The sequence below is a fragment of the Amblyomma americanum genome, chromosome 2 (assembly GCF_052857255.1).
Source record: "Amblyomma americanum isolate KBUSLIRL-KWMA chromosome 2, ASM5285725v1, whole genome shotgun sequence".
In the NCBI taxonomy this organism is placed as follows: Eukaryota; Metazoa; Arthropoda; class Arachnida; order Ixodida; family Ixodidae; genus Amblyomma; species Amblyomma americanum.
This window is the reverse complement of record NC_135498.1, coordinates 29,379,989-29,406,792: the sequence shown is the minus strand read 5'-3', so window position 1 is coordinate 29,406,792 and position 26,804 is coordinate 29,379,989. Positions and strand designations below refer to the sequence as shown.

The window sequence follows — 26,804 nt, the reverse complement described above, 5'->3', positions numbered from 1 at the left end:
TTACTTTTGAATGCTGCGCAAGCGTCAGCAGCGACATCTGCCTGCGAAAATCCCCCCTTTTCAAGCTCCAATGTCCTCACTATGTATTTCTAGAACACAACAACACTGCAGCAGGCCACGTCACATATACAACACCAACCGAAAGTTGTGAGCAGCTTCCGTCAATCCAGACCCAAGAATAACGCATATCATAAATGCATTTTGACGGTGATAAGAACTATCTTAATTCGCCTTTCTTTCCTATATGTGGTCCAGCTGATCATTTATCAGAGCTTTCGTCTTCTTCACAGCTGTGCATGCGAAGTGCCGTCCTTTTCGTCTACTTTGATCCCAGTGACCGTCAGTTTTGGAAATGAAAGAAAAAAAAGACAAAGTGCAAATGCATCGAGGTTCCTCGGCTTCTGCTCCATCTCGCATTACCAAAATTAAGTCGGCTGTTTTGAGGCACCTGCTCAATGGCCGGACAATGCTGATGATTAAATAGCCAAATTTTGAAACGGAGATTTGCAGCTGCTATGACATTGCGCTCGACTACTAATCCGGAGTTCCCGGGTTCGAACCCGGCTGCGTTTTTATGGAGGCAAAACGCTAAGGCGCCCGTGTGCTGTGCGATGTCAGTGCACGTTAAAGATCCCCAGGTGGTCGAAATTATTCCGGAGCCCTCCACTACGGCACCTCTTTCTTCCTTTCTTCTTTCACTCCCTCCTTTATCCTTTCCCTTACGGCGCGGTTCAGGTGTCCAACGATAATGAGACATACTGCGCCATTTCCTTTCCCCAAAACCAATTATTATTATTATGCTATGACAAACTGCTCTGGTTACAGATACCCGCTAGGCCGTACTATCGTAGTGTACGCCGGTGCCAAATGCGCAGCTGTCACTCAAATTGGTCCGGCACACGTTCACACTAGTACGTCTTGGCTATGGCCAAAACTCCCCAACCTAAAAGAGGTGCTTCATTTACCACGTTACCCGTGAACTAACAACTCGCACGGCCGTGCTCTGCCTTCACAAGAACGCAGGCAAAAAGTTGCGCCAGCTGCAACCAGCGGTTTGTTTTCCTCGGCATTGCTGCACCAGAAACCCACTTTTGTTTTCATACTCACGAGGTGGCCAAGAAGTCAACTCCGAAGGGAACAACAAAAGCAGGGCAGCGATAATTTTATTTACAAAATTTACACGACCAGAACGGCTGCACACATGGGAGGGACAGATAGATAGAGGGGCGAGAGAGAGAGATAGAGGAATTAAAAGTGGGCCAGCGCAGCCAGCTGCACGGTTTTTCCTTTTCTCGTCAAATCACCAGGGGCGGCGGATTTTCGATCCGCTTCCCTAGCAGCACAGGCCATCTGCCTAATATTGCAACAGGATGGTTCCATCCTGGTCCTTTCTAGGGCCAGTTTTGCCAATACAGTTCCAATGTTGGGCCAATTACTTGTGCTGCTTGGGTTTCTTGTTCCTTTAAGAAACAACAACAACACAGAAGCAGACACAGAAATGGCGCGCGTTAGCGCCGCACACAGGACACTACATCCAGCCAAGAAAATATTAAGTAGGCATCATAACTCTTCGAAGAAGGCCACCCTCGCTTTTGTCGAGCCAGACTTGGTCTGCAGGAGAGAGAAGAAACAAAAAAAGAAGAAGAAAAGAGTTAACAACGAAGTACATGTCACACACGCGGCAGGCACGTGACCAGAGCACCAAAGGCAGCGAATGATACAGCTTTGAAAACTACGACGTACTCGCTACACTACTCAGTTCTTCAGTATAGCGGAATTCGCCTGCATCACAGCGCCAGCAGTTCTGCTCTAGCGTCGAGCAAGCAGGTAGTCTTGAAGAGAAATGTAATACCTGTGCGTACGGCATCCAAAAACACAGTTGAACCATGCCATAACGAAGCTGGGGACCCGGCGGTTACTTCGTTACAGCCGTAGCTTCGTTGTAGCCCATGTTGACCGAGCTTCCAAGGGGAATCGCCATTACTTCGTTATATCCAATACTTCGTTATAACGGGGATATAACACCACCAGTTCCTAAAGGCAGAGAAGATACACAAGCGACTAGCCAGGCCATCGCTGCTTCAACATTCCCTCAAAGTGCGCTTGAATGCACACGAAGATGAACTTGCAAACACTCGATGAGGGTTCTGACGCCTCTGGCCCTGACATTGGCCAAGCAAGACGGATCTCCGGCAGCTGTTCTGGTACTGTGGCTAAAATGTATGCGCGACCGATGACCTATATGGCGCAAGTACCTAATGCACTGAAGGAACTGTAGCCGTGGCAACGCCGCCAACCGCGCCGCCCTCTGGAAAAACAGACGACGCTCAATTGAGGTTGGTGACGTCACGCGCATGAACGCTCCTAAAGTATTACCAGGATCTTATATTAAACAGGGCGATTCACACCTGGCAACGCTCGATTACCCTGATAACAGCAGCGACATGCTTCCTCGACTGTAGTTCAGTGATGCTCCTGCTGATGATGACAGCGACGACTATTAGATCGCTGGCAAGTGCTTTTAAACGGGTCATCAACGGGAATGACGCGGATAATTCACAACCAAAGCGCACCTCATGAATAGCAACGCTTGCTTCGGATGTGAACGCATTCTATCTCTTCTATGTTTACAGTGAGCGCCAGTCTAGTGCATAGTCTCGACACGGTCGTTGCCTTTTAACCGCTGGAATCTTACGTATCAAAACGTTCACGAGCCTGCAGAAGCCTCGCCGCATGCCGTACAGTTCGAGCATACGACAGTCTTCAGTGAGAGCCGGTACCGGCCACAACAATTAAGCCTCGCCTGCTAGAGCTCCACGGATATACGTGACAGGCAGACTACGGAAAGCACGCGCACGCCGAGTCCGTTCACACGTTCCTTTGACGCCTTTCTTTGTTCACGCGTATGTTCCGTATGCTAAACTACGGACCAAAGAGTGTCAACCCCTCGGGTGGGATTCACCGCCACTGTCGTAGACCGTTAACCTCTCAGCGAGATTGATAGCATTTTCATCTTGCAAGGCAATAGAAATTCAAGAGAGGCGAGTTGAACGCACTTCTTCACTGTTCGCCTTTTTCCTCTGAAAAAGTTCCGCCATTAATAAAACATGCGAGGTTCTAATAAGCGAGGGAGGGGGGGGGGCACCAAGTGCCCGATCTGAACTTGCGGCCCCTGGCGCTTGCCGCCATTGCCCGTTACCGCGTTGCGGCAAACAGCGCGCGGCCAGAAGCACGTACAGTATGCACATCTCTCCGAAGTCCTTTCACTCCCTCCTTTATCCCTTCCCTTACGGCGCGGTTCAGGTGTCCAACGATATATGAGACAGATACTGCGCCATTTCCTTTCCACCAAAAACCAATTATTATTATTATTATTATGTCCTTCGCAAGCAAAGAGCAGCGATATCGACATCGAACTAACCTAGGAAAGCAGACTGGCGGTGACCTCAACAACCGCTGACCGTTTAATAATAATAATAATAATAATTGGTTTTTGGGGAAAGGAAATGGCGCAGTATCTGTCTCATATATCGCTGGACACCTGAACCGCGCCGTAAGGGAAGGGATAAAGGAGGGAGTGAAAGAAGAAGGGAATAAAGAGGTGTCCTAGTGGAGGACTCCGGAATAATTTCGACCACCCGGGAACCTTGGCCGTTTAATAATAATAATAATAATAATTGGTTTATTATTATTATTATTAAACGGCCAAGGTTCCCGGGAGGTCGAAATTATTCCGGAGTCCTCTTATTATTATTATTATTAAACGGCCAAGGTTCCCGGGTGGTCGAAATTATTCCGGAGTCCTCCACTAGGACACCTCTTTATTCCTTTCTTCTTTCACTCCCTCCTTTATCCCTTCCCTTACGGTGCGGTTCAGGTGTCCAGCGATATATGAGACAGATACTGCGCCATTTCCTTTCCCCAAAAACCAATTGTGCATTTTCTTTTTTTTGGAGGGCTGTTTCACCTCGCGGGAAGGGGGAGAGAGGATGTTCTGACCCCCAGCTGGACCAACTTTTCTCAATACCCCGATGAAACGAGCCACTGAAGCGAACTTCGTTTACGGCTGTACTGCGTCGTGAAATAGTCTTTACGATACGCTGTTAAAACATGTCGGCCGGGCTGCACAGCTTTTGCTCGTTTATAACTTATAAGGCAGTTTATAAGGCTCATGCACCCCGGAGGTTACACGTGCCTATATACTTTGTAGAGTGCTCGCAATGTGTTTCTATCTGGAAGTTTGAAACATTGACTGAGCTTTTCGCAAATGTGGAAAGAAAAAATGAAAAGCGTCATCACAAAAGTTTTGCCGACAACGTAAGTTAAAGGAACACCGAGGACCAATCGAGCTGTAGCGATAAGTTGCCGCGTTCTAATAATAGAAAAAACGCTACTTTAGCTAAAAAAAGGAGTTTTCGTAATATAAAAGGTAAACAACAGGAAACACAGGTATCGACACCACCGGCTGTTTTGGCAAGTAAACTGCGGCGTGTCAGGAATGTTTTTTGCGCGTAGGTGTCCGAAGCTCGGCGACTCCGCCAGCCACTTCTAAACGACGATCAAGTAATTATTTTCGGTCGTGACGTCGCCAGTTTGAATTAAGTAGCGGGAAAAACTATTAAATCCATTCTTTCTCGGCAAAATTCGGGGCACACTTAAAATACTATAGCCACCTAACTTTATTGCTCGGTTTATTCTTTAAAACGATGCGTTAGACATTAGCATACACGGATCAGCGCGTGGTATTCGCCTACGACCGCTAAATAATTTATAAGCGACTTTCTTCTCCCATGCTGTTTAGGTTTCGCCAATCGAACGATGGCTGCGACGTGCAGTTGAACTTTACGTCATGTGAGGCATGGAAAAATTACAATGTAAACGCTTAACTGACTACAGCACTTAAACCAGCTTGCTTTAAGAGCTAGAGCTATACAACAAATGGCGTACAAACAGTTATATTTCCGTTTTCTTTTTGTGTGCGCCTCACGCGACCTAAAGTCACAGCCATCGTTCGGATGATGAAACCGAAACAGCGTCAAGAAGAAATTATAAATTATTTAGCGGTCGTAAGCGAATAATACAGGGTGCTCTATGTATAGAAATGAATATCGCATCGTTTCAAATGAAACACAAAAACTCAAAATTTGGCGTCTAGAGTCCTTTAAGCTTCACTTCAAGGGTTTTATCACTTCGCACACATAGACGCTGTTCTTTATTTTATTGTATTTATATGTTCCTTTGTTTTTCAATTTTTTTCTAATTTTATTTGTGACGTCACACTTCTCATTAATTACTCCAGAGACCGTGACGTCACAACGGCACCGACCAATCGGAATTTCATTCTATCAACCGCGGGGTTACCACCGAACTTGCAATCTAACGCTAATATTGCCGAGTCGGGCGCCGCTGAGGTCGAGTCGGGTGGGAGCCGCGGTTTAGGCCTTTCTGCGCATGCGCGGCCGATTCCGAGCTGCCAATACAGGGAACCAAATTCCCCTCCCTATCACCATGCTACGCTCTGCAGGCCCAGGGCAGCGACACCACCACCACACGCAACGACGTTGTTTCAAAGGTACGCATTTACGATACCGCGCTAAGTCCCCATTTTCCTTGCCTCCCCTTCCTTCCAGCCATCCTTTGGTTCTGGTGTTTGGAAGTTTCGGCAATTTGGAAAAAAAAAAACACGAAAACATTCATTCTTAATTTTCCCTGAAAGCCCACGAAGACTCCACTTTCGGCAGATTTCGCTCCTAAAATTCCCCGATTGAAACATCATCGATGACTGTTCGCAGCGCACACATCCTGCTCCGGTCGCTCGATCGCTAAGAGGCGCAGCGCAAGCAGATGCGATGGGTGACGAGCGCGCGCGTGACTGCAGCGAACTAAAACGCCCTCATTAGAAATTCGCCGCGCATCTGAACGAACGGCAACAAGGCGGCCAGCAACAAGACATCCGACAGCAGTGCGCAGTCAAGAAATCTGGACGAGGGGGAAAACTACAGTCTAGCAACACAAATAAGCGGCGGCTGCGTCAAGAACGGCGACCGATGCTCACGTCTGCCGCTCGAGCAGGCAGCAGAGTGACTGTAGTACAACGAGCAACAAGCGCGCGTCTGCTACCGCGCCACCGGGCGACCGTTCAAAACACAGCTGCCATAAGACCGGCCTAAACCGAACAGGAGAAAAGACGTATGTGGCCGTAGCGCGCGTTCAAAACACAGCTGCCCCGTGACCGACCTAAACCGAACAGGAAAGAAGACCGAAGGACTTCAACGCCCGTAGAGCACGTTCAAACGACAGCTGCCCCAAGACCGACCTAAACCGAACAGGGGGAAAAAGACTTCAGTGCCCGTAGCGCGCACGTTTATAAAATTGCCGACCGTATTACAGCCACAGGCGACCTCGTTCGAGGACGCGCGACAGGAAACACGAAGGGAGGATAGAGTGGGGACAGTAATAAGAATAAAAAAAAATTGGATAATAAAATCGGTCCACTGCGACGGTCGCGCATCCCGCGGGGTGTCTGTACGCGCCGAGCAAACAGCACGGCTCGGCGCGGGCAACACACACTGATAGGTCCATTTCTGGGCATCACAACACATCGCATTCCAGACAACTTCCACTGCACTCACGCGCATCAGCGGCCCCAGATGTTCGCAATGAGGGGGGGACTCGATGTCTAGCTGAAAAAGAGTGCTGGCAACAATCGCAAAATCTCATTTTCAGAACATTCCTCGCAAAAGCTGGCAGCCTGAACACTTGCTGGTCACTGGTGACTACAAGCCACCCAAAAATCGTGGGGAGCTCGAGGCCTACTTACTGCACACAAATTTTTGAAATCTGAATGATGGACAAAATATAAAATATAGAATACGAAATAAAGGCAGAGTACGAGATGTTGAGGGAAGGCAAAGCACACAACTCTACTCTAATGTAAACATAACGCCCAAGTAAACAAAACAAGGTAACTAGGGCACAATGCAGTTCGTGCAGAATTATAATGAACGCACGGACTGAACACCTGTGCAGAAGTGACAGAATGTTTTTGTGCACTCGTTAATGCATTTTGAAGTGAGCTGCAGCAGCCCTGCTGCTGTTAACCGAGTGACCTTTGTGTTTTCCACTCATGTCTGTTGACTATTGTCACAAAGTTCATGCCTGCCCTGTCCAGCTTTGACCTCTGTTTCCCAGAAACATGTCGCGGAGCGGAGCAGCGTCGACGAATTTTTCCCCCTCCCCCGCGGGGGAAAGGCATTCTCACCATAGCTGCGCTGGAGGGGTCACTCAAAACTACTCCCCCCCCCCCCCCCCCTCCTAGCATTGTTGCCATACAGGTGGCAAGCGCTTGCAGGTGTTGGGAACAGCAGAAGCGGATTGAATGCCCCCCCCCCCCCCCCCCTCCCGCACTGCCCAATGACTCCTCGTGGGATTAAGGCATTGTGCCGAATTCTTTCGACATTCCTTCATGTGTTGTGTTTTTTTCTTTTTGGGAGCTCCATTCCTCTGTGCGTGGCTCCTGAAGAGTTTTTTTTCCCTGTGTTGTTTTTTTTTTTTCATTCTTTACCATGCCAAGGGGGCGACTGGAACGCCGCGGGCTGGCAGTTGGCCTGGAGATTTCGGTGCCTGCGGTCGTGAGTGAGGTCAGCCAGGGAAGTGGTCGGCAAGGAGCCTAGGCGGAGATCTGACGGGCGACGGTGGTCCTGAAGACGCGAGGCCCAAGTTCGCCCGTATCCGCAAGCCCCCATCAGTCCCGCGACCAGCAACCGCAGCCCGACGCTCCCTGACCGACCGGACCTTTCCACTCTGCAGCTAAGCCATCGTTTCTCACCACTCCAACTCTTTAATCTTTGTATTTTTGCTTTCTGTGTTTCTCGTTGTAATCCGTTGTACTGTATTTCCGTCTCGTAACGTTTTTGTATAGCAACCGCCCTGATGTTTCTTTGTGTTAATTGTTGTGTTAACGTGTTCAATTGGTGCTTGTGTTATTTGCGTCACGCCAGTGTACGGCGCTACCTTGTCGGGCATACTGTAATACTTGGTTGTTGTTTGCCTAATTAAATTAATTCGCTACGGAACTTGCCTACGCCTCATGCCTCCGGTCAACGACTAATCAGGCGTGGCCCCTATCACCGGTCAGCAGTCGAATCACAATCTTTCGCACGCGGGGTGGAGAAGTTTGTCGCTCCTCCCCCTCCGAACTTACGGAGAGTGCAGTGGTGGGCAGGTTGGCCCGATTAATTGTAACTTCGGCGCCAACCAACACCACAGCCGCCCACGATATCTTGACAACTATGCAACCTCACTGTTTACCTTAAATCCAGTACACCACAACCTAATCCAGGCACCATTGAAACTTTCAAATGCACTCACTTAATAGCTGCAATATTAACCACAAACATACCATACTAGACCTTACTGTTTTTAAGAGCAAATTTAAAATGTCTGCTCAAACAACATATTTATGTCTTCTCAGTTTGCTCAGATCTCAGAATATGATTACATGCAGTTGCCCAATTCTGCTTTGCCATAATATACCTGCAAATGAGCTAACCAAAAATGAAACAAAGCAGGTGCATACCACCTCTAAAAATGGCGGTATCAGATAAAATGTGCTACAGGATGCTACCGCCGTGGAAACCTCAAAAGAAAACGGGCAAGTGGCTTGATCAACATAAATTCTTGATGCTTTCCAGATTAGGCCTCACCCATTGCATTCACTGCCCGAGTGAAAGGAAAAAAACCCAAGAGAGCACTCTACTTCTGCATGGCCTACTTTAATGGAGGGCAGCATCTCTAAAAAAAAATAATAATTAATAAAACAAATGCATTACTTTTCCACTAACCCGGCTGGCTAAAACAGCCTCTGTGCTATGGGGCCTCGTAATGTGATATGACCCTTTTTTGCCAATCTTAACCAGTGCACTGCCGAGGCAGAACTGTGCCAATGGCACACAGCAGCAGCTGCAGTGCAGACCTCGAAAAACTATTACCCACTTTCCAACAAGGCAGCAGCAAGGTGGCTGACCCTACTGCACTGAGCTACAGAGGAAAAGGAAAAACAAGCAAAAGGCAAAATGTTCAGGGCAGACAAGTGTTGCATGTCCTGTATGCAGGCAGCCTAGTGTGTCAGATTCCTTTCCCGCGGAGAGCCCAACCGAGCTCGATTTAGCTAGGCTGTCTGACATCGTGGCCTGACTTCATTGAACATGGCTGCGGCAGCTGAGAGAAAGTGGCCATGCTCTATGGAGCAGAGACCTACTTATGTCCGAAACTGTCACAGTCACCTAGACAAGTCAATCAGGGCAAAGCTATGAAGCCTCACACTTCCTGATGAAGAGTTCATTACAACAATGAAAAAATTTCAATAAAAGGACTGATGAAGATATGAGACACATAGAGTGCTTAAGCCTCTTACAGTGCTTCTTTGGTTAGCACTAAAATTGCAGCATGGCATGCCAATTGGTCCAAACTTGCCCTCGAATCATCAGAGCTGATTCCGCACTGCATGCACAGTTGTCCTTAATATGCGCTACAATGTGCTCACAGTGGCCATGCTGCATTTGCACCTTGTAAGAATTCTTTCTTTATGGGAGTTCAACGTCCCAAAGTGACTCAGGCTATGAGGGACGCCATATGAAGGGCGGAAATTTCGACAGCCTGGGGTTCTTTAACGTGCACTGACATACAAACATGTGGCGACACTGCAAAAGCCCAACTCCTTTTACTACTGATAGTAAACCCAAATTTCTTTAAACGAGCTCCAACACATGTTCTGCTACCGGTGATCAATGATGAATGAAATCCATAACTACATGAGAGACAGTAGTGGAGACCTATGGATAAATTTCAACCGCCTAGGGCTCTTCAACATGCACTGAGATTGCACAGTAAATGGCTGTCTTGCATTTTGCCTCCATCGTAATGTGGCTGTAACTGAACACACGTTGTCGGGCTCAGCAGCCAAATGCCCTAATCAGTGAACCACCACAGCTGGTTGCGAAAAATATATGTAAGACTCGAGAAGATTAGAGTAGGTTACGTCAGCATGCTAGTCCAAATTAGCAGTGAAAAGTACTAAGTGCAAAATGGCCAGAAACTAGCCAAATACACCATGCAACAGAGCATAGCATAGGCTGTAAGGTTTCTGGCGGCAGCCGGTGGTCTGATTCAGCTGCGTATTCGGCCAGGACACCTGCAACCGGGGTCACTGCACGGCGATAGGCATTTTGGTTCGCACGCTCGGTCCTCGAGAGGTTTATTGGATTCGAGACGGAGGATTCCACTGCCGTTTGTAAGCCTTGTTCCCGGAAGATCGTGCGGCCCAACGAGGAATGAAAGCCAACGAGGAATGAAAGCCAGACAGCTGACCGAGCAAATGAGCGACGAGGGACTTCAACCACTAAGTCGGTAGAGGAATCAGAAAACGCTGAAGGATCCGTTTTATCTCCAAAATCGCGTAGTTTTGATCGCCTTCTGCAGGTGAACAGGGAGTCCCTAACAAAAGAACAGAAGCAGGATCTCACTTTGGAAAGACTGCACCTTACAGCTAAAGAGGGCATCGCGAGACGCAACATAACGATGCATGAGAAGGGAGGCTTACTATACCGACACTACCAGGACAGAAAAGGCAAAACATTTGCTCAGCTGGTCGTGCCCGAAAAATACAGAGCGGACATTCTGAGTCTCTGCCACGGAAATGGCTGGGCAGGACATCTGGGAATCAATAAAACAAAGGAGCGCCTATTAATGGAATATTATTGGCCGGGTTGTTTCAAAGATGCAGAACGCTACGTAAAATCATGCGATGCGTGCCAGCGCGTGGGCAAGCCGGGAGAGACATGGAAGGCTCCACTGAAAATTGTTCCATTGATCTCGGAACCTTTCCGCCGGCTTGTAATAGACACAGTAGGCCCTTTGCCTAACACGAAATCAGGCTATAAGTACTTGCTTACTATGCTATGTCCCGCCACAAAATTTCCCGAAGCAATTCCGTTGAAGGACTTGAGCTCCACAGAAATAGTTGATGCCCTATTGTTAGTGTTCGCGAGAATAGGATTTCCGGCCGAAATCCAAGCCGATCAGGCGACGGTCTTTACAAGCGCCTTGACGACCACATTCCTAGAAAGATGCGGAATAAAACTGTTGCACAGCTCGGTGTATCATCCGCAGTACAACAGTGTAGAGAAATGGCATTCGGTGCTGAAGCGGGTGCTACGCGCTCTTTGTTATGAGCATAAAGCAGACTGGGAGGATTGTCTGCCGGCCACACTTTTCGCTTTACGAACAGTCCCCCACGAAGCTACGGGGTTTACGCCAGCAGAACTCGTGTACGGAAGAGCCCTCCGCTTTCCCCTCCGAATGCTGAGAGAAATGTGGGAAGGGACAGGAGAGAACCAGACAGTGGTTGAGTACGTGCTTAAGCTACTGGACCACCTTAACAACACGAGGGAATTAGTAAATCGAAATATGAAAGCTGCCCAGGAGGCCGCCAAGGTCTATTATGACAAAAACGCTAGCCTTCGAGGTTTCACCGCGGGCGATCGCGTGATGGTCCTCCAGCCATCGAGAAAAAACAAGCTGGAAGTTCACTGGGATGGTCCAGTAGAAGTGTTGCAAAAACTTTCGGAGACGAATTAAGCGCTAAGGGTTCCAGGCAGGGGAAAGCAGGTGAGAATCTATCATTGCAATCTGATGAAGCCGTTCGTGGAACGCAGCGGGATCGTCAATCTGACTCTAAATGAACCAGAAGAGCTGGACAGCGAGAGTCAAGGTTGGAAGGGAGGTGCGGACGCTAGTGACAACGTGGAAAACATTCTGGCTCACTCCGTGAATGCAGATTTCCTAAGCGGGACACAGGTCGACACGCTAAAGCAGTTGTTGAGCGAATTCGCTGACCTATTTAGCAGCCGCCCGGGAAAGACACACCTCCTGACACACGAAATCGAGCTCACCTCTGATGAGCCGGTACGGTCGAAACCCTACAGGGTATCACCGCGGCAAAAAGAAATAATGGACGCGGAAATTCAGCGCATGTTGGAGTTAGGGGTTGTAGAGCCAGCGGAAAGTGACTATACCTCACCGCTAATTCTTGTTGAGGCCCCAGGGAAAGATCCTCGTCCCTGCGTGGATTATAGAAAGCTTAATGCAATTACCAGGGATCAGCTATACCCGATTCCCAACATAGAGGAAAGGATAGAAAGGGTGAGCGGCGCAAAATTCATTTCCACCCTCGATCTCGTACGGGGATATTGGCAAGTTCCCCTCTCAGAAAGCGCGAGCAGGTATGCCGCTTTCATCTCCCCAGCGGGCACCTTTCGACCCTTAATGCTTAGTTTTGGGTTGAAGAATGCCCCCTACAGCTTCTCGAAACTCATGGACATCGTACTGAAGGACATGCAGTGCTTTGCACTCCCTTATTTAGACGATGTGGCAATTTTTTTGGAAACCTGGCAAGAGCATCTAGAACGCCTAAAGACCGTGTTTTCCAGTTTACGACAGGCTGGACTGACACTGAAGGCAGAAAAAGGTAGATTTGGTTGCGCACAGGTGACGTACTTGGGCCACGTTGTAGGCCAGGGAACTAGGAGCCCATCCAAGTTAAAGATTGCCCCGATCGCAGCATTTCCGCAACCACGGACGAAAACGGCCATTCGCTCATTTTTGGGATTAGTTGGGTACTACCAGCGATATATTCCTAACTATTCACAGCGGGCTAGTCCCTTAACTGACGCCTTGCGAAAGGGAGCACCTACTAACGTAAGTTGGGATAACCAAAAAGAAAACGCCTTCAAAAGCCTGAAGGAAGCACTCGTGTCCCGACCCTTGCTCAGGACCCCTGACTATGGGAAAGAGTTCATAGTCCAGTGTGATGCCAGTGATAGAGGGCTGGGTGCTGTCTTAAGCCAAGTTGGCTACGACCATGAAGAACACCCAGTTCTGTACATCAGCCGCAAACTGACCAGTAGAGAGGAAGCGTACAGCGCTTCCGAAAAAGAGTGCGCGTGTTTAGTTTGGGCAGCGCAGAAGTTGTCGTGTTACCTGTACGGAGCAAAGTTTGCATTTGAGACTGACCATTGTCTTTTAACGTGGTTGCGACAGATGTCCCCCAAAAATGGTCGCTTGCTCAGATGGAGTCTGGCTCTCCAACAGTACAATTTCTCGGTGCGTTATAAGAAGGGGAAACTGCACGGAAATGCTGATGGCTTGAGCAGACTGATGTAAGCGGGAGAACTAAGAGGAATCTCCTGTGTGAGTGTTTTTTTTTTACTTTGTTCCGAGTAATCCGGCTGTGGCAGTTTCAAAAGGAGATGTTTCGCGCTCAGTCGGCACAACATTAACCCAAATTTGAACACAATTTTTTAAAAGTGTATTGTTGTCAATGGAAGAAGCCTGGTGATTCTTTGGCGAAGTCCGAGCGCTTGCGGGTGGGGCAGTGCTTTGCTGTTTGGAACGTCCCACCTGCGCTATCCTTTGTTGGTGGTGCTCTGGGTTCTGCCTTGGGGGCGATGATATTGCAAGCCAGGGGACCAACACGGACGCCATCTCATCTCTCGGGCCGCGGAGGAGCTGTAAGGTTTCTGGCGACAGCCGGTGGTCTGATTCAGCTGCGTATTCGGCCAGGACACCTGCAACCGGGGTCACTGCACGGCGATAGGCATTTTGGTTCCCACGCTCGGTCCTCGAGAGGTTTATTGGATTCGAGACGGAGGATTCCACTGCCGTTTGTAAGCCTTGTTCCCGGAAGATCGTGCGGCCCGGAGGCCAGAACCGAGCAGGAGGTGACTCACCCCTTCAACTATGCCTGCTCGCCGGCGTCTCGCCTATTCGGACTTCCCGGAAGACGTGGCCGGCTGGAACGTGAGAACTGTCGCTCGGACGCGAAGACAACACTCTCTCTGGTGGGGGGGCGATTGTCCAGCGGCACCCTTTTTCTCCGGCGAGGCATGTGACGGGGAGTGTCCCTATGTGAAGTGTGTGTGTGTGTGTGTGTGTGTGTGTGTGTACGACAACGCAAGTTAGGCCACGCACAACCTGGCGAAGACCGCCTCGAACCTGGGGAATCCTAGGGACCGGACCCTTTATAAACCGGACGACGAGTGCCATGAGAGGGAATCCTCGATCATCCTCAGATCTTCTCAGATCCTCCGACCTTCCCCCATCACCCTCCAATGGGTTCCAAAATCTTGTAAATAATGTAAAATAACCCCCCTGTACAGTTTCCTTCATAACCAAGTCCGACAACGTCATTCGGAGAAGGGACCTGCGGCGCTGAAAGTCAGCTCACTCAAGGACACCTCGTCCCCAACAAGGCTAAATTGACAAATGGCTAGAAAAAAAACGACAGAAAATAACCGAAGCACCCAAAAGCAGCAGAGTGCCGTATGCCCACAGCACAAAGAGGACAAAGCTTGAATGCAGTCTTTAATTTTCAGAAGTTTATTCATTTTCGGCATGGCATACGAAATGCATGAGTGTCGCATGAAGCGTTGACACAGAATTGGACATGCACACATGGTTCCACAGACTGCGCAAAAAAATAAGACGAAAAAAAGAGAAGGCAAGAAGATGTCCAATCAGAGGGAATCTTCACTGACCAACATGCGCCCATTGCAATAAAGGTTTTCAGCGGAATGATTTGAAACCCGTAGAAGAAACCTCCAGCTGAGGTACATTTGCACGCAGGTAGTATGACCTCGGAGCAGAAGCAGCAGCTGCTGGAAAAGTTTTGCTGACAGCAGGATATGCGATAGAAAACTGCAGAAATAAAGCACTGCTGTTTTGCTTCCCTTCAGATCTCTTCAAAGGCCACCAGGGTCACGGGGCAAATGGTGAAGAAATTTCCAGTGACAAAGCCGTCTTTGCTTCCAAATGTGGAGAGCACATACCGAGGCTGTATTGTGGCTCGCATGCACTACAAAGAGCTGTAGCATAAACATTTGGTCAGAGAACAAGAGAAAGCTTGAATTAAATATTTTTTTGACATTCTACAGCCATTATTCCCTTAAATCACGTTTCCCCATCCTTGGTGTTGACATTGCAGCCACAGTGCAAGCTTGTGTAACCAAATAACTGAATTTTCCTGTATTGATTTTCTTTGCTTTTCTGAAGATAAACCTCACTTCCAAATTTGTGAGACTGGCATCTCAGTATACAGGGCACAGGACAATTAATTCTACAGCAGAATGAGGTCAACTGTGGAGAGCATACAGTGTCCGAGGTAATCTCTGAGTTTACGCGTTGAAATTTTCAACTCTGATCTGGTCAAGCTCCGGACTGCAGCCATCTTCTGAAAGCGGAACTTTGAAACTGTGAAAAATCACTCGGTAATGAAGGTTAAATAGAGTTTGTGCTCCTAGCATTACATCACTTGTACCTTGTAGTACACTACAAATCTTAAAAACTTAAATGCAGTTTCGAAAAATCACTGGCATGAGACCAATGGTGCGTTTTCATGCTACTTACAATACTTCTGTATTGAAATTAGTGAGTTAGTCAAGAACCAGATATACATAAACACCAATGATAAAGTATGCTATTTATTGTTAAAAGTAAGCTATGGTGAGGTATGTGGAGGTGTGTGTGTGTGTGTGTGAGAAAAACTTTATTTCAGGGAGGAAGCTTGGGGTAGCCGGAGCAACCTCTCGCAATCTCTAGGTGGGCTCCTCATTACAGGAGCCCATTGGCGACCGCCGCGACTCGAGCTCGGTGGACCAGGGCCTTCTGGCTTGCTAGGTCCGAGCAGCCGAGCAGGGCTGCCTCCCAGTCCTCCCGGGTGGAGTTGGGTTTGGGGGCGAGGTTCGGGGTTGACTGGCATGCCCACACCATGTGAAAGATGTCCAAAGGCTTCTCTGCACAGTGTGGGCATTCTCCTGTACAGGCAGGATCAAAGTGTTTTAAAACTGCCGGGCACAGCAGTGTTTTGGTGTAAAGGCGGAGGAGTGTGCGTTCCTCCACCTTTGTGAGGCCCTTACAAGGCTTGTGATAAATTGCATGGCCGAATTGGAATAATTCAGTAATTTCTCGAAAAGTGAGGGCCGGATTGGGTTCGGGATCCGTATCCAAAGGGTCTGAAGGCGTTGCCCGGAGAGTGAGCGCGCGGGCGGCGGCGTCTGCCGTTTCATTGCCTTCGAGGCCCATATGAGCTGGAGCCCATACAATCGTTCGAGACGCGGGGGCCCCGAGGTAGTTACTGTTTTGAAGGATGCGATGCGCAAAGAGAGGAATGTACCCCTGTTTAATATTTCTGCAGGCCCCTCTCGAGTCGGTGACGATCACTCGCGACTCCTGGTCTGCGGCGGCTAACGCGATGGCAACTTCTTCCGCATGTGTTATGTCTTGAGCTCGGAACGTTAGGCCATTTACCAAGATTTTTTGGTGGACGACTGCGGCCGTGTACCACCCCCCATGGTGAGGGCCTGAGGCGTCCACGTAGAAGATGCCATGTTTGTTCCCATAGTGACGGGCCAGTGCCTCCGCCCACGCAAGGTGCCTGCCACTGTGGTCGTCACGTGTCATGTTGGCCGGAAGAGGGCATACGTGCAGGGCGTATCTCCAGATTTCAGGAATGCGTACGCGCTCTTCCGTAAGTGTTGGGTGGTGGATGTGTAGTCGGGCTAATAGGCGGCGACCCGAAGGCGTTTTTGAAAGCCTTGTGTATTGATTTGTCAAGTGCGCTTCCCGGAGCTTCGCGAATGTGTTAACCATCCCCAGGCCCATGAAACGCTGGTTGGATGTGGTGATCGGGAGATCGAGGGCACGCTTGTATTTCTTTCTGAGAATCACTTCGAGGGCGTTCTCATCAAACTTGCGCAGGTGGAGGTAAGGAGTCGAGTAGAGGACTCGACTGGTCACGAATGCATGCGCCAGCCGCAAAGCGTCTCTGCACCGTAACGCCCCGCGTTTGTTGGAAACCCGGCGGACCATCCGGCCCACCTGGTCCCCCACCTTGCGCAGTTTTGCTAGTGTGGTATCAGCCCGTCTATGTTTGTGGATAAGGAGACCAAGTACTCTAATCTCATCGTGTTCGGGTATCGGGCCGCTGGCCAGAGATAGTTCCATTTTGGTGGCGCACTGAAGCGACGGGCGAATGTGCACAAATTCGGATTTGGACGGTGAGCACTGAAGGCCGCAGCGGCGGGCGTAAGCGTCCACGATCTCCGCCGCTTGCTGCAGGTTGGCCTCAATGTCTCCAACCGATCCGTGTTTGGCCCAGATGGTTATGTCGTCGGCGTACAGCGCGTGCTGGATGCCTTCGACCTTCGCCAGCTGAGCCGGGAGTTTCATCATGGCCAGATTGAAAAGTAATGGCGAGAGGACCGCACCCTGTGGGGTTCCTCTCGTTCCCAGTTTATATGGGCCGTGTTCTTCGTCTTGTATTCGGATGAAACTTCGTCGATCCGAGAGAAACTGCTTGATGTACTGAAACGTGTTATGTCCACAGTTCGTTTGGGAGAGATGTTGCAGGATGATTTCGTGTGTGACATTGTTGAAAGCCCCCTTCATGTCAAGGGCGAGTACTGCCTTATCGTTGAAGGGATATTCGACAGGGTTGAGAATTTCTCGGTCGAGTTGAAGCAGAACATCTTGAGCGGACCTGGAGGTTAATGTCCCAAAGCTGTAAATGAGCTGTGAAAAATCCCATAGTGAAGAACAATGTATCACTATTTACACCCATCGCACAGCATGTGAACATTCCTGCACCCCCTCCCTAAATATGCTCGTGGATTTTATTCCGCGACCTCATACTCAGCAGCCCAATGCCTTAGCCAATATGTCAATTAGGCTGAAAATCGCAATCTCATAAAAGAGTGCAATCAGAAACATTTTGCTAGGTTGTTTGCAATAGGATGCTTGCTATGCAGTCACTCTTTCCAAGCTACAAAGGAAGCTTGAGAAATGTAGAAGGGGAGAAGGCGCTCACAATGCACTATCTAAGGTTGGTAGTCTGTGTATATGTGTTCACTGGCGTGACACCTCAGACTCCTCTACACCTGCTGCCACCACTTCACCCCAGCAGGTTTCCCTGCCTCTGCTTGTTCTCCCGTGGCTGTTGCCTTGCCATGGTGCCGTGCACCTCGTGTTCGCACAACTCCAGTGAGAAGAGGCCCTGTACATGCGCTCGCCCCTTCTTCCAACTTGCACATACACTAGTGCCTGCTTTCACTTTCTACACGCGCGCTTCCGTGCCAGTTTAAATTCTCTCTTTCACTGACTCATTGATGGCTTTTTTGCTTTGGCGGCATGTGGTTCGACGGTGGTTGTGGTTGGTTCTCTCAAATTAAGTTGGACGAAATCATCAGTTCGAATAAATAGGAAGTCTCAATTAATGAGACTCCACTGTACCTTGCTCCATGCCTCAATCCTGCGAATATTAAGCACGGCAGTAAATGGAGCCAGAAACCTGGCCGGGAAGAAGCGACAGGCCACCTCATCTGGTCTTAGTCAGGGGATTACTAATAGCAACATCGTTCCTTACATGGCCATATCAAAATGGTGACCAGCTGATGATAAAAGTGCACAGACATTCTTTTACTTGATCATAACACACAATGACAAAGAACAGAGACAGTGTAGCGACATCACCATTTTAAGAATGGTGCAATGCACACTAAATTTTCAGAACAAATCTGCTGATGCAGGCTTGCAAACTGAATTAGCATTGAGAGTGGACACTTATCATGTTGCAACCAGGTCCATTTGATCCAGTCATGTGTAACAGGCACCCATAATGCAAGGATAATGCAAGGCTTCCCAGATGAAGAGTGCTAAAGTGGTTTCAGGGCTTTGAGGTTAGTTGTAGGAAAACTTCTCCATATTAGCTATGCAGCCCTAACAGATAGCACATTGAACTTAGCTTTTCTGCCTATTTAAGCACTAATGAATAATCCACAACATGTGAAGCAAATGCAGTAAAAAACACACCTAACATACCGTATTTACTCGAATCTAGGCCGGCCACGATTCTAAGCCGAGACCCGAAAGTTGAAGGCCACAGAAAAAAAAAAACTTACCTCGATTGTAGGCCGGCCGAAAAAACAACACTGTTTATACCTCATTATCACAATTATTTTTATGACGCGACACGACTGTTCTTACGTCGCCGCGCACGTGAAAGTGCGTGGCGCGAAACGACTGCACCATGTGTCTGCGCATAGGCGACTTGGTGTAGAGAGAGGAACTCGAGTGAGACACAGCGGGAAGCATCGTGCCTGCATGCTCTGCCGAAGCGTGATTGATGGCCCCGAGAGGGACCGTTGAAAAAAAAAAAAGCTGCCAAAGGAGCTTTGAGAGAAGAGGAGGAGGAGAGGCGGCGTTGGGCGAGGAGACATATGCAACGCCAGCCCGGGATCAGCCCCCGCTCATTCGTCATCATCATCGCTGACTTCTTTATCGCTGGCCTCCTCGAACAGTGCACTATCTTCACTGCCATCAAGCGCATTAGAGATGCAGCACTTGCGGAATGAGCGTGCAACCAAGCTTTCTGGGATGTCATCCCAGGCTGCAGCTATCCAAGTGGATACAACTCCCAGTGAGGCGCGCTTTATTCGGCCTGTTGGTGTAAGCTCGCGCCGCTCTTCACTAAGCCAGTCCACGTAGTACTTGCGCAGCCGATCCTTGAAAGGCTTATTGAGGCACACATCAAGAGGCTGCAGCTGGCCTGTCATGCCGCTGGGTATGATGGCGACGTCGGTACCGGCTTCGGAAAGCGCAGCTTTTACGCCGTCAGTGAGGTGTCCACGGTAAGAGTCCAGGACGAGAAGGGAACGTTTGGCCAAGAGGGCCCCTGGACGCCGCTGCCAAACCATTCTGATCCACTGCTCAACCATATCGCTCGCCATCCATCCATTTTCGTTGGCGCGGACGATCACATTTCTTGGAAACACTTCCCGAGCTGGTAGAGTCTTCCTCTTAAAAATTATATACGCCGGCAGCTTGTGGCCATCCGCCGTGCAGGCCAGCATTACAGTCATGCGCTGCTTTTCGTATCCGGCCGAGCGCACTTTCACTTCCTTGGCACCTTTTTCGTTCACGGTGCACGCTACTGGCATGTCAAACCATACCGGCGTCTGGTCAGCGTTTCCCATTTGTCCTACGGCGTAGCCGTGCTCCATCCTCTTCCTTATTACGAATCGCTGAAATGAGATCAGCTTCTCTTCGAAGTCGCCCGGCAGCTTTTGACAAATGGACGTGCGACGTCGGAGGCTGAAGCCAAAGCGCTTCATGAACTTCTGCAACCAGCCCCGGCTGGCTTTGAACAGTTCCCGGGGGACGCCTCGCTCTCTCGCCAGCTCTCTTGCTTTGGCTTGCAGCACTTCCGTGGTCACTGGAAGTGCCGCTGACCTCTGCGTCTCCACAAACTCGGCCAGAGCTACCTCCACTTCTGGATGGTGGCCTTTCTTGGGGCCCGTGAAAGCCGTTCTCGTTGCCGCGCAAGCAAAAATTTCGTTACGCTGCCCCCTCCAACGGCGAACATTCTTCTCATCCACGCCGAAGTCCCGCCCGGCTTGAAGATTTGACGACTGCTCTGCAGCGACTATAACTTTCCGCTTGAAGGCGGCACTATAATGGCACCGCCTGTTTGGTGCCATGGTGTTGGTGATAAAAACTACGCACGAAAACTTCACTGCTGCGAATGTGCTCACGCCACCGCACGAGAACAGAACAAGGCCAAAATGGCAGCCAGTGCTCATGTGTGCTTTGATCAGTATCGGCTACGGATAGCAACGGCTACGGATAGCAACGGCTACAGTGCTGTCTTTCGTTGGCATTTTGTGGGGGCGCCACCTGCGTGCTACATTTATTCGTATTTTACGAATACGAAACCTCGAAACGAAATCCTCGAATCTAAGCCGACATAAGAGTTCTACATCTCGTTTTTTTGAAAAAATCTATCGGCCTAGATTCGAATAAATACGGTACATTTTAATGTGTGCACTAACAATCCCTGTAGGAAATTGTGATACCGGAGAGTGCTGTTGAAAAGTAGGATATTAATTCCTATTTCACCATTCCAAACATTTTTTTTTTTAGACAGCCAGTAGATGACAATCATGGGCTCAATAAAGGATTTAGTCAGTCAGAAAACCTGAAAACTTACATGAACACAAAATACTAGATAATGCTGAAGTTACTGGAAGCTTTTAAGTTCTACTGGGTCATGAATATTTACCTGCATCTAGAAAAAAAGGCCTTTGCCTCTACTCGACACTTGGGTTAAGTTATATTTAATCTTTTTGCCATGATGCTTACGCAGTAAATCTGCAGTGTAAATAAATTCACAGCCCTGCATCAACAAAGACAGTGACTGTATTGAACATTGCCACCAAAGAGGGGAAACAGTGCCATTTATTTGAAGGAAGTTACTGCTTACATAGCCACACCTCCTGCCAAATGACAACAATGTTCAACATTTATTTATTGACTAAATGGCAGAATCACTGGCTTTTCCCCTTGGAACTGGAAAATGTGCAGCGTGCAGTATCTCAATCTCACGCTACTTAACAGCAGGCCTGTAGACCTCTTTCCCCTCTCTCTTTTACATGTATGCATGTAAATTAAAACAGGAGCAATGTTGGAAATCTGCCCACGAAATACAGTAAGACTGCAACATTCACAACGAGTCAAGTGATAATGGAAAGTGGGTTTTCAGTGAACTATATACGAGTGACATTCGACATGCAACTGCAGTATCCTTGATGCATGTGCATTAGTGTGCATATTAACTACAGCCCTGCAGGTCTGCATCACAAGAAGTTTTTCCTCGCCCAAGCACGACATTTCAGAGCTGCTGAGGGGGCATGAGGATATGCCTTTTATGCACTCACAAGTGCCCTGCACATGTCATGCTTCACATCCTGTTGTTAAAAGTAAAGTTCGTTGTCTCCGTCATCGCTGCCTCTGTATTTTTTATCCCTCCACCTTTGTGTATAGCAGCGTCTGAGCTAAAAAGCTGATAAGTCAAAAACAAAACAAGGTAATCAAGCCCATTGACCTTTGGCAATTGTTTTCGGGATAAGCTTACTGTGCAGACATGAGAGCATCAAGATGAATGACTTGCCTCACCATGTGCTTTCCTTTCCATGCAACAACACAGTCATAAAAGTGCCCAGGTCAGAGAAACTATGACCCTCTTAACAAAAATAGCACCCATTCTGTCAGTATACCAGTGCAGCTGTACAAATAATGAAGTGTGCTTGCACTAAACGATCACCATGCCTCCATTGTGAACACAATAGGTGAAAAAGTGAAAGACCTTCATCGCATAAAAAAAAAGTCTACAGACATAGGTGGAAAAAAAAATCAAGAAATATTTATCGACCACGTGCAAAAGGTCAACCGCTACTCATTCTGAGCACCAGCACACTCAGATACAATAAGGCACAGTTAATGTAAAGTTTGGCAACTGTGTGCCAGTATTTTTTATATAGTGGACTGGCAAGGGTTTGATTTTTTCCAACTTGAAGCATCATAGAGTTCATTTGACATGAAGAAACAGTGCAAGTGTCACAGAATAGCAAGACATGTGGTCCCTCTTTGGACACCAACTGAGAGCAGGCACCACAGTGCATGAATAACACAACCTTATTATATGATGATTTGAGACACTGCCCAAGAGAATAAGGCGCTGGCTTCTTGATTCCGTAATTACCGGTGGTCCTTGTGCAAGTGACTGAAAACAAGTTTCTGTTGCTCACAGCTAACAGGCAATAAAGAAGAAAGAGAAAATTTCCCTTCAGGCAATAGATCTTAAGGACCTAAGTTTCTGAAATTAACGAGCGAGCTCACTACACAAATCAAGCTTTCAAAGCAAAGAATTAGTACATAGAGAGCATTTTGAGAACAAAGTAAATAGGTGATCTTGCAAAACTAATGTAAATATAACGTGAATCTTGCTTATTAAATAAGCACAATGTGTACGAACTATAAAATTTGATCAGAAGTTAGGTTTTTGTTGAAAAGTGTCTATACTTTTCCCTTTGTAGAGCTCTTTACAGGTACTTTATAGTATAAAAGGGTCATTAGTAATGTTTAGGTGCCTCGTGGCATGAACATCATGGGGTCAAGAAAAATATTCGACTACCCAAACTTCGTATACAGCGAAACATCAATAATTCGACTCCCATTAATTTGGAAAACTGGATAATTCTGACACGCCATCCAAGCCGTCAAATGTATGCACTATTCTATGTGATGAAACTCTCATTAATCCGGAGGAATTCGGCTGCGCTTGGCAAATTTGGACAGGTAACAGAGCTTGCACGCAGACAGGATCCAGAGCATGGCTGTGGTGAGTGAGCAAATCAGAACTCTGCCCATTATATAAGCATGAGCAGTGCTGGTGTCAAACTGAAAACGTAAAGGCATCATATTCATCGTTAAGACCACCATTCGGGAAAGTACGAAAGGATATATTTTTCTGTTTTGTGCTGAGCTCTGCTATTTTGCTTTTTTTGTTTACGTTGCGCGAACTGTGGACTGTACTGTTAGTGCTTGCGTTTTCGCGGAGCCTAAGCCTGAGATAATTTTAAATTATGTCATACTTTTTAAGATGTGCTTTCTTTCCCCCTGCAATGTGTACGTGAGCGCACGTGCACATACGTGCATAGGGAAGTTGTTAATGCCCTAGAGAACACATGTAGTATTGGTTCATCCGACAGCTAGTGCGCACTGGACCATTGACCCATCTGGCAGAACTGCGAAAAATAGTGTTCAAGCTAGCAACTATCATAAATTTTAGCAAAACATAGGCATGTCGATGTGGTGCACTTTGTTAGGGTTTATTATCATGGTTCCTCCCAATAATTTGACATTCAGTTCATTCGGATATTTTCTCGCGTACTGTGAAATACATATTAACACGGTTTTACTGCAACCTCAAAATGAACACGAGCACAATAAATGGATTCACGGAAATTTATTAACGGGTGACAGAATTTACAGTAATTACTCGCGTAATGAAACCACCCCCACTTTCGTTGTTGAGAACTTACTTTTTTAAAGCGTTAACTTTCCTTAGTGAATTAGATATGCTGCACCCCGATAAGATCATAGCGCATTTATCTTGTGACGAGAGTTCCAGTGGTGGCGGCACGCTCAGCGAACTTGGCAGAGTGCCAATGGTGCTGTGCGCCCTAGTGCGTCTTTATTGGGTACATATTGGATAAGTACATAAATTCAGCATACAGACAGGGGTCCCAAAGTCAAGCGACTGTCACGGGACCCCCGTGAAGTTAAAGGATCACTGTAATCTGCATTACACACTCGTAACTGTCCTGCGAGTTTCTTTAATCCTGTAAATGGGGGAACTGCCCGCTTGTACGTGTTTGTAATCGCAGTTCCCCCACTTGCAAGATGACCATTCACAAACTAGTCCAGCTTGCCATTCTACTACGGTGAATTTTTTGAACCTCATATAAAAGCATTCACCTGACCTTCAGGGCCGGTGTTCAGTAAGTTCGCTTTAAGCTCGGCGTGGTTGGCCAGCACCAACAACTACTACGAAATCATTGAATTGCACTGTGATACAGCAAACACCTTTCGAAGCGAATGACGCTAAAAACCAGTGACATGAACGTTGCTGACTGCGCGCTTTTGTTGACGACTAACGGACGGATGGGCAGACAGGCAGGAAGGACCACATATATCCCTTTAAGGGCACAGGGTAAGCCCTATACTTCCCATGCATTTTAGGCCATGTTGAGGTACATGTTTCTCACTAACTAATAACAGTAGCCTATAATACATATATCATTGTTTGCCAAATTTTGTGCTCTTTTTACTGAACTAGAATATTTGAAATGTGTTGAAAATTCAGAAGTACTTGTATTTGGGCGTGTTGGTTCATATCTTTTCAGGAGGACACAGGGGCGCAACAAAAACACACGGACAAAGAAGTAGACAGGGACGTCTACTTCTGTCCGTGTGTTTTTGTTGCGCCCCTGTGTCCTCCTGAAAAGATGTTGAAAATTCGATTTTTAATAAAAATTTTTCCGGTAGTACACAAATCTGGCCTTTCTTTGCGCATTTCAAAATTCATAACAGAATAACTGCTCAGTGAAATTGCTTAATTCTAGTTCAGTAGTTGGCAACACTTATGTAGATGACTGCAAAAAAAAATCAGCCGTCTGTCTTGAAAGGCATTGGAAATAATGGTACCTTTGTAAGAAAAAACACTGTTTTGAGATAATAGAGCGTAAAGAGAAAAAAGATGTGAAAAACCATTTTTTATTCGCAGAAACGCCTCCATAGTAATTGGTTTAATAGCCCCCTGCTTCGTAGTCACTGTCGCCGTCATTTTTTCGCTTTTCGGCTTGTCGTTTTGACTGTCGGGCCTCTTTTGTAAGCTGTCGTGTTGCTCGGTCCGCAAAGTACATGCGCTTATGGTCAGCTTCCCTCAGCCACTTGATGGTGTTGCTCCCTGGGTTCAATCCACACGCCTTCAAAACGTTGGCCCGTGCGATGCTACCATCATTAAATGAAAGAACAGCATCCAGTGTTGCCATCCGTAGGGTCCGAAGCCTAACAAACACATTCTTTGGCGCGCGTTCCCAAACAACATGGTTGAACGACTCATTTGCATTTTGAGTTCGCCCATGCAGGCACTTCTCTAGGAGCTCAGCCTTCGATAGCTCCCTATAAATGGGTTTGATAGCTGCTCTGTAGCACATCCTCTTCCTGGAAGCACAGAGAAAATCTTGAAAGCTTCGATGTCGAGGAGCTGGCGCGTTCGGCGTTCAGGATCTCATTCGGTCGTGGACATCCTTTTGCTTTTTCACGATGAGCGTAGCGGTTGCCGTGAAATTCACGCCTGACGAAGGCCTTCTTTGCCCTGGGCATCTCAACTTATCAGCAGCAACCAACACCGGCACAATTTACAATACTGATCGAAAGGGATAGCACTCGGACGCAGCTGCATGAAGGTTGCAGAAACGTGGAAAAAACGTGCAAAGCGTCTCAGGATTGTCTTGGCTAAAAAAGAGGAGCTGTACAATATTTGCCAGACAATTTTTTATATGTAGCTGATTTTAGACAAGTTTTGAAATCAGGTGGTGGACTTTTTGGTTGAAAAAATTGACGTTAATCCTGAACGGGGGCGTGGCCGCTCACTACTTGGTTTCGGAAAAAGCGTTTTTCAGCCGTAAATATGGCTTTCTGAGGAAAGTGCGATCATGGAACATGTGTAGAAAGAATTGAACTTCTAAAATTCCAAAAGAAAAAAAAAACGATTTTTTTCTAATTTTACCTTACCCTGTGCCCTTAAGGCATAATTTTTTGTTTCAATCGCAACCAATTATTTTTCGCTTAAATAGTATATTCAGGCCTCAAGAAAGATAATTTGTTAGTTTTATAGAGTGAAAGACCAGCAGGCAAGTTTTAAAACAATGACGTTCAAAAATCCATACTATGTGTAAGATTAGAAATATAGTAACACTGGAAGTTTCTGATTTGTCAGGTAAGCATTCTAGGAGTCGTGGAATCACTTTGTGCTTCATTGATGCACATTACACTCGAAACTGAGCAAAAACAATTGATGTTTTTACACACCGCAATACTGGTCTGCATAAAAATGGCGGACAATGTGCTACCACTGAACCCGATTACATTGAACTCGGTTAGATCGAATTATCCTTTATATAGAACAATTTTGGAGCACCATAAAGCTACACTGCGAGTGTATAGAAAAATGTACGGCTACATTGTACAAAATTTGGCTGTCGCACCCAACAAATTGAACTTAGGCAACTCAAGGAGCTGGCTTTCCCTCAACACATCTCCAGGACTTAGCCTTCTTGCTATGGTACTGC

General features: G+C 47.5%; 1 protein-coding gene across 2 annotated transcripts in view; it reads right to left on the bottom strand.

Annotated features, from left to right (window-relative positions):
• Positions 1 to 1,147: 1,147 nt before the first annotated feature.
• Mer (ezrin/radixin/moesin family protein merlin) overlaps positions 1,148 to 26,804 on the bottom strand; it is a 52,176-nt gene continuing 26,519 nt past the window's right edge. For both annotated transcript variants that reach the window (XM_077653666.1, XM_077653667.1), the window contains one exon: positions 1,148 to 1,611. In XM_077653666.1, the coding sequence (XP_077509792.1) occupies positions 1,561 to 1,611 (51 nt within the window). In that variant the 3' untranslated portion in view covers positions 1,148 to 1,560. The remainder of the gene's footprint in view (positions 1,612 to 26,804) is intronic.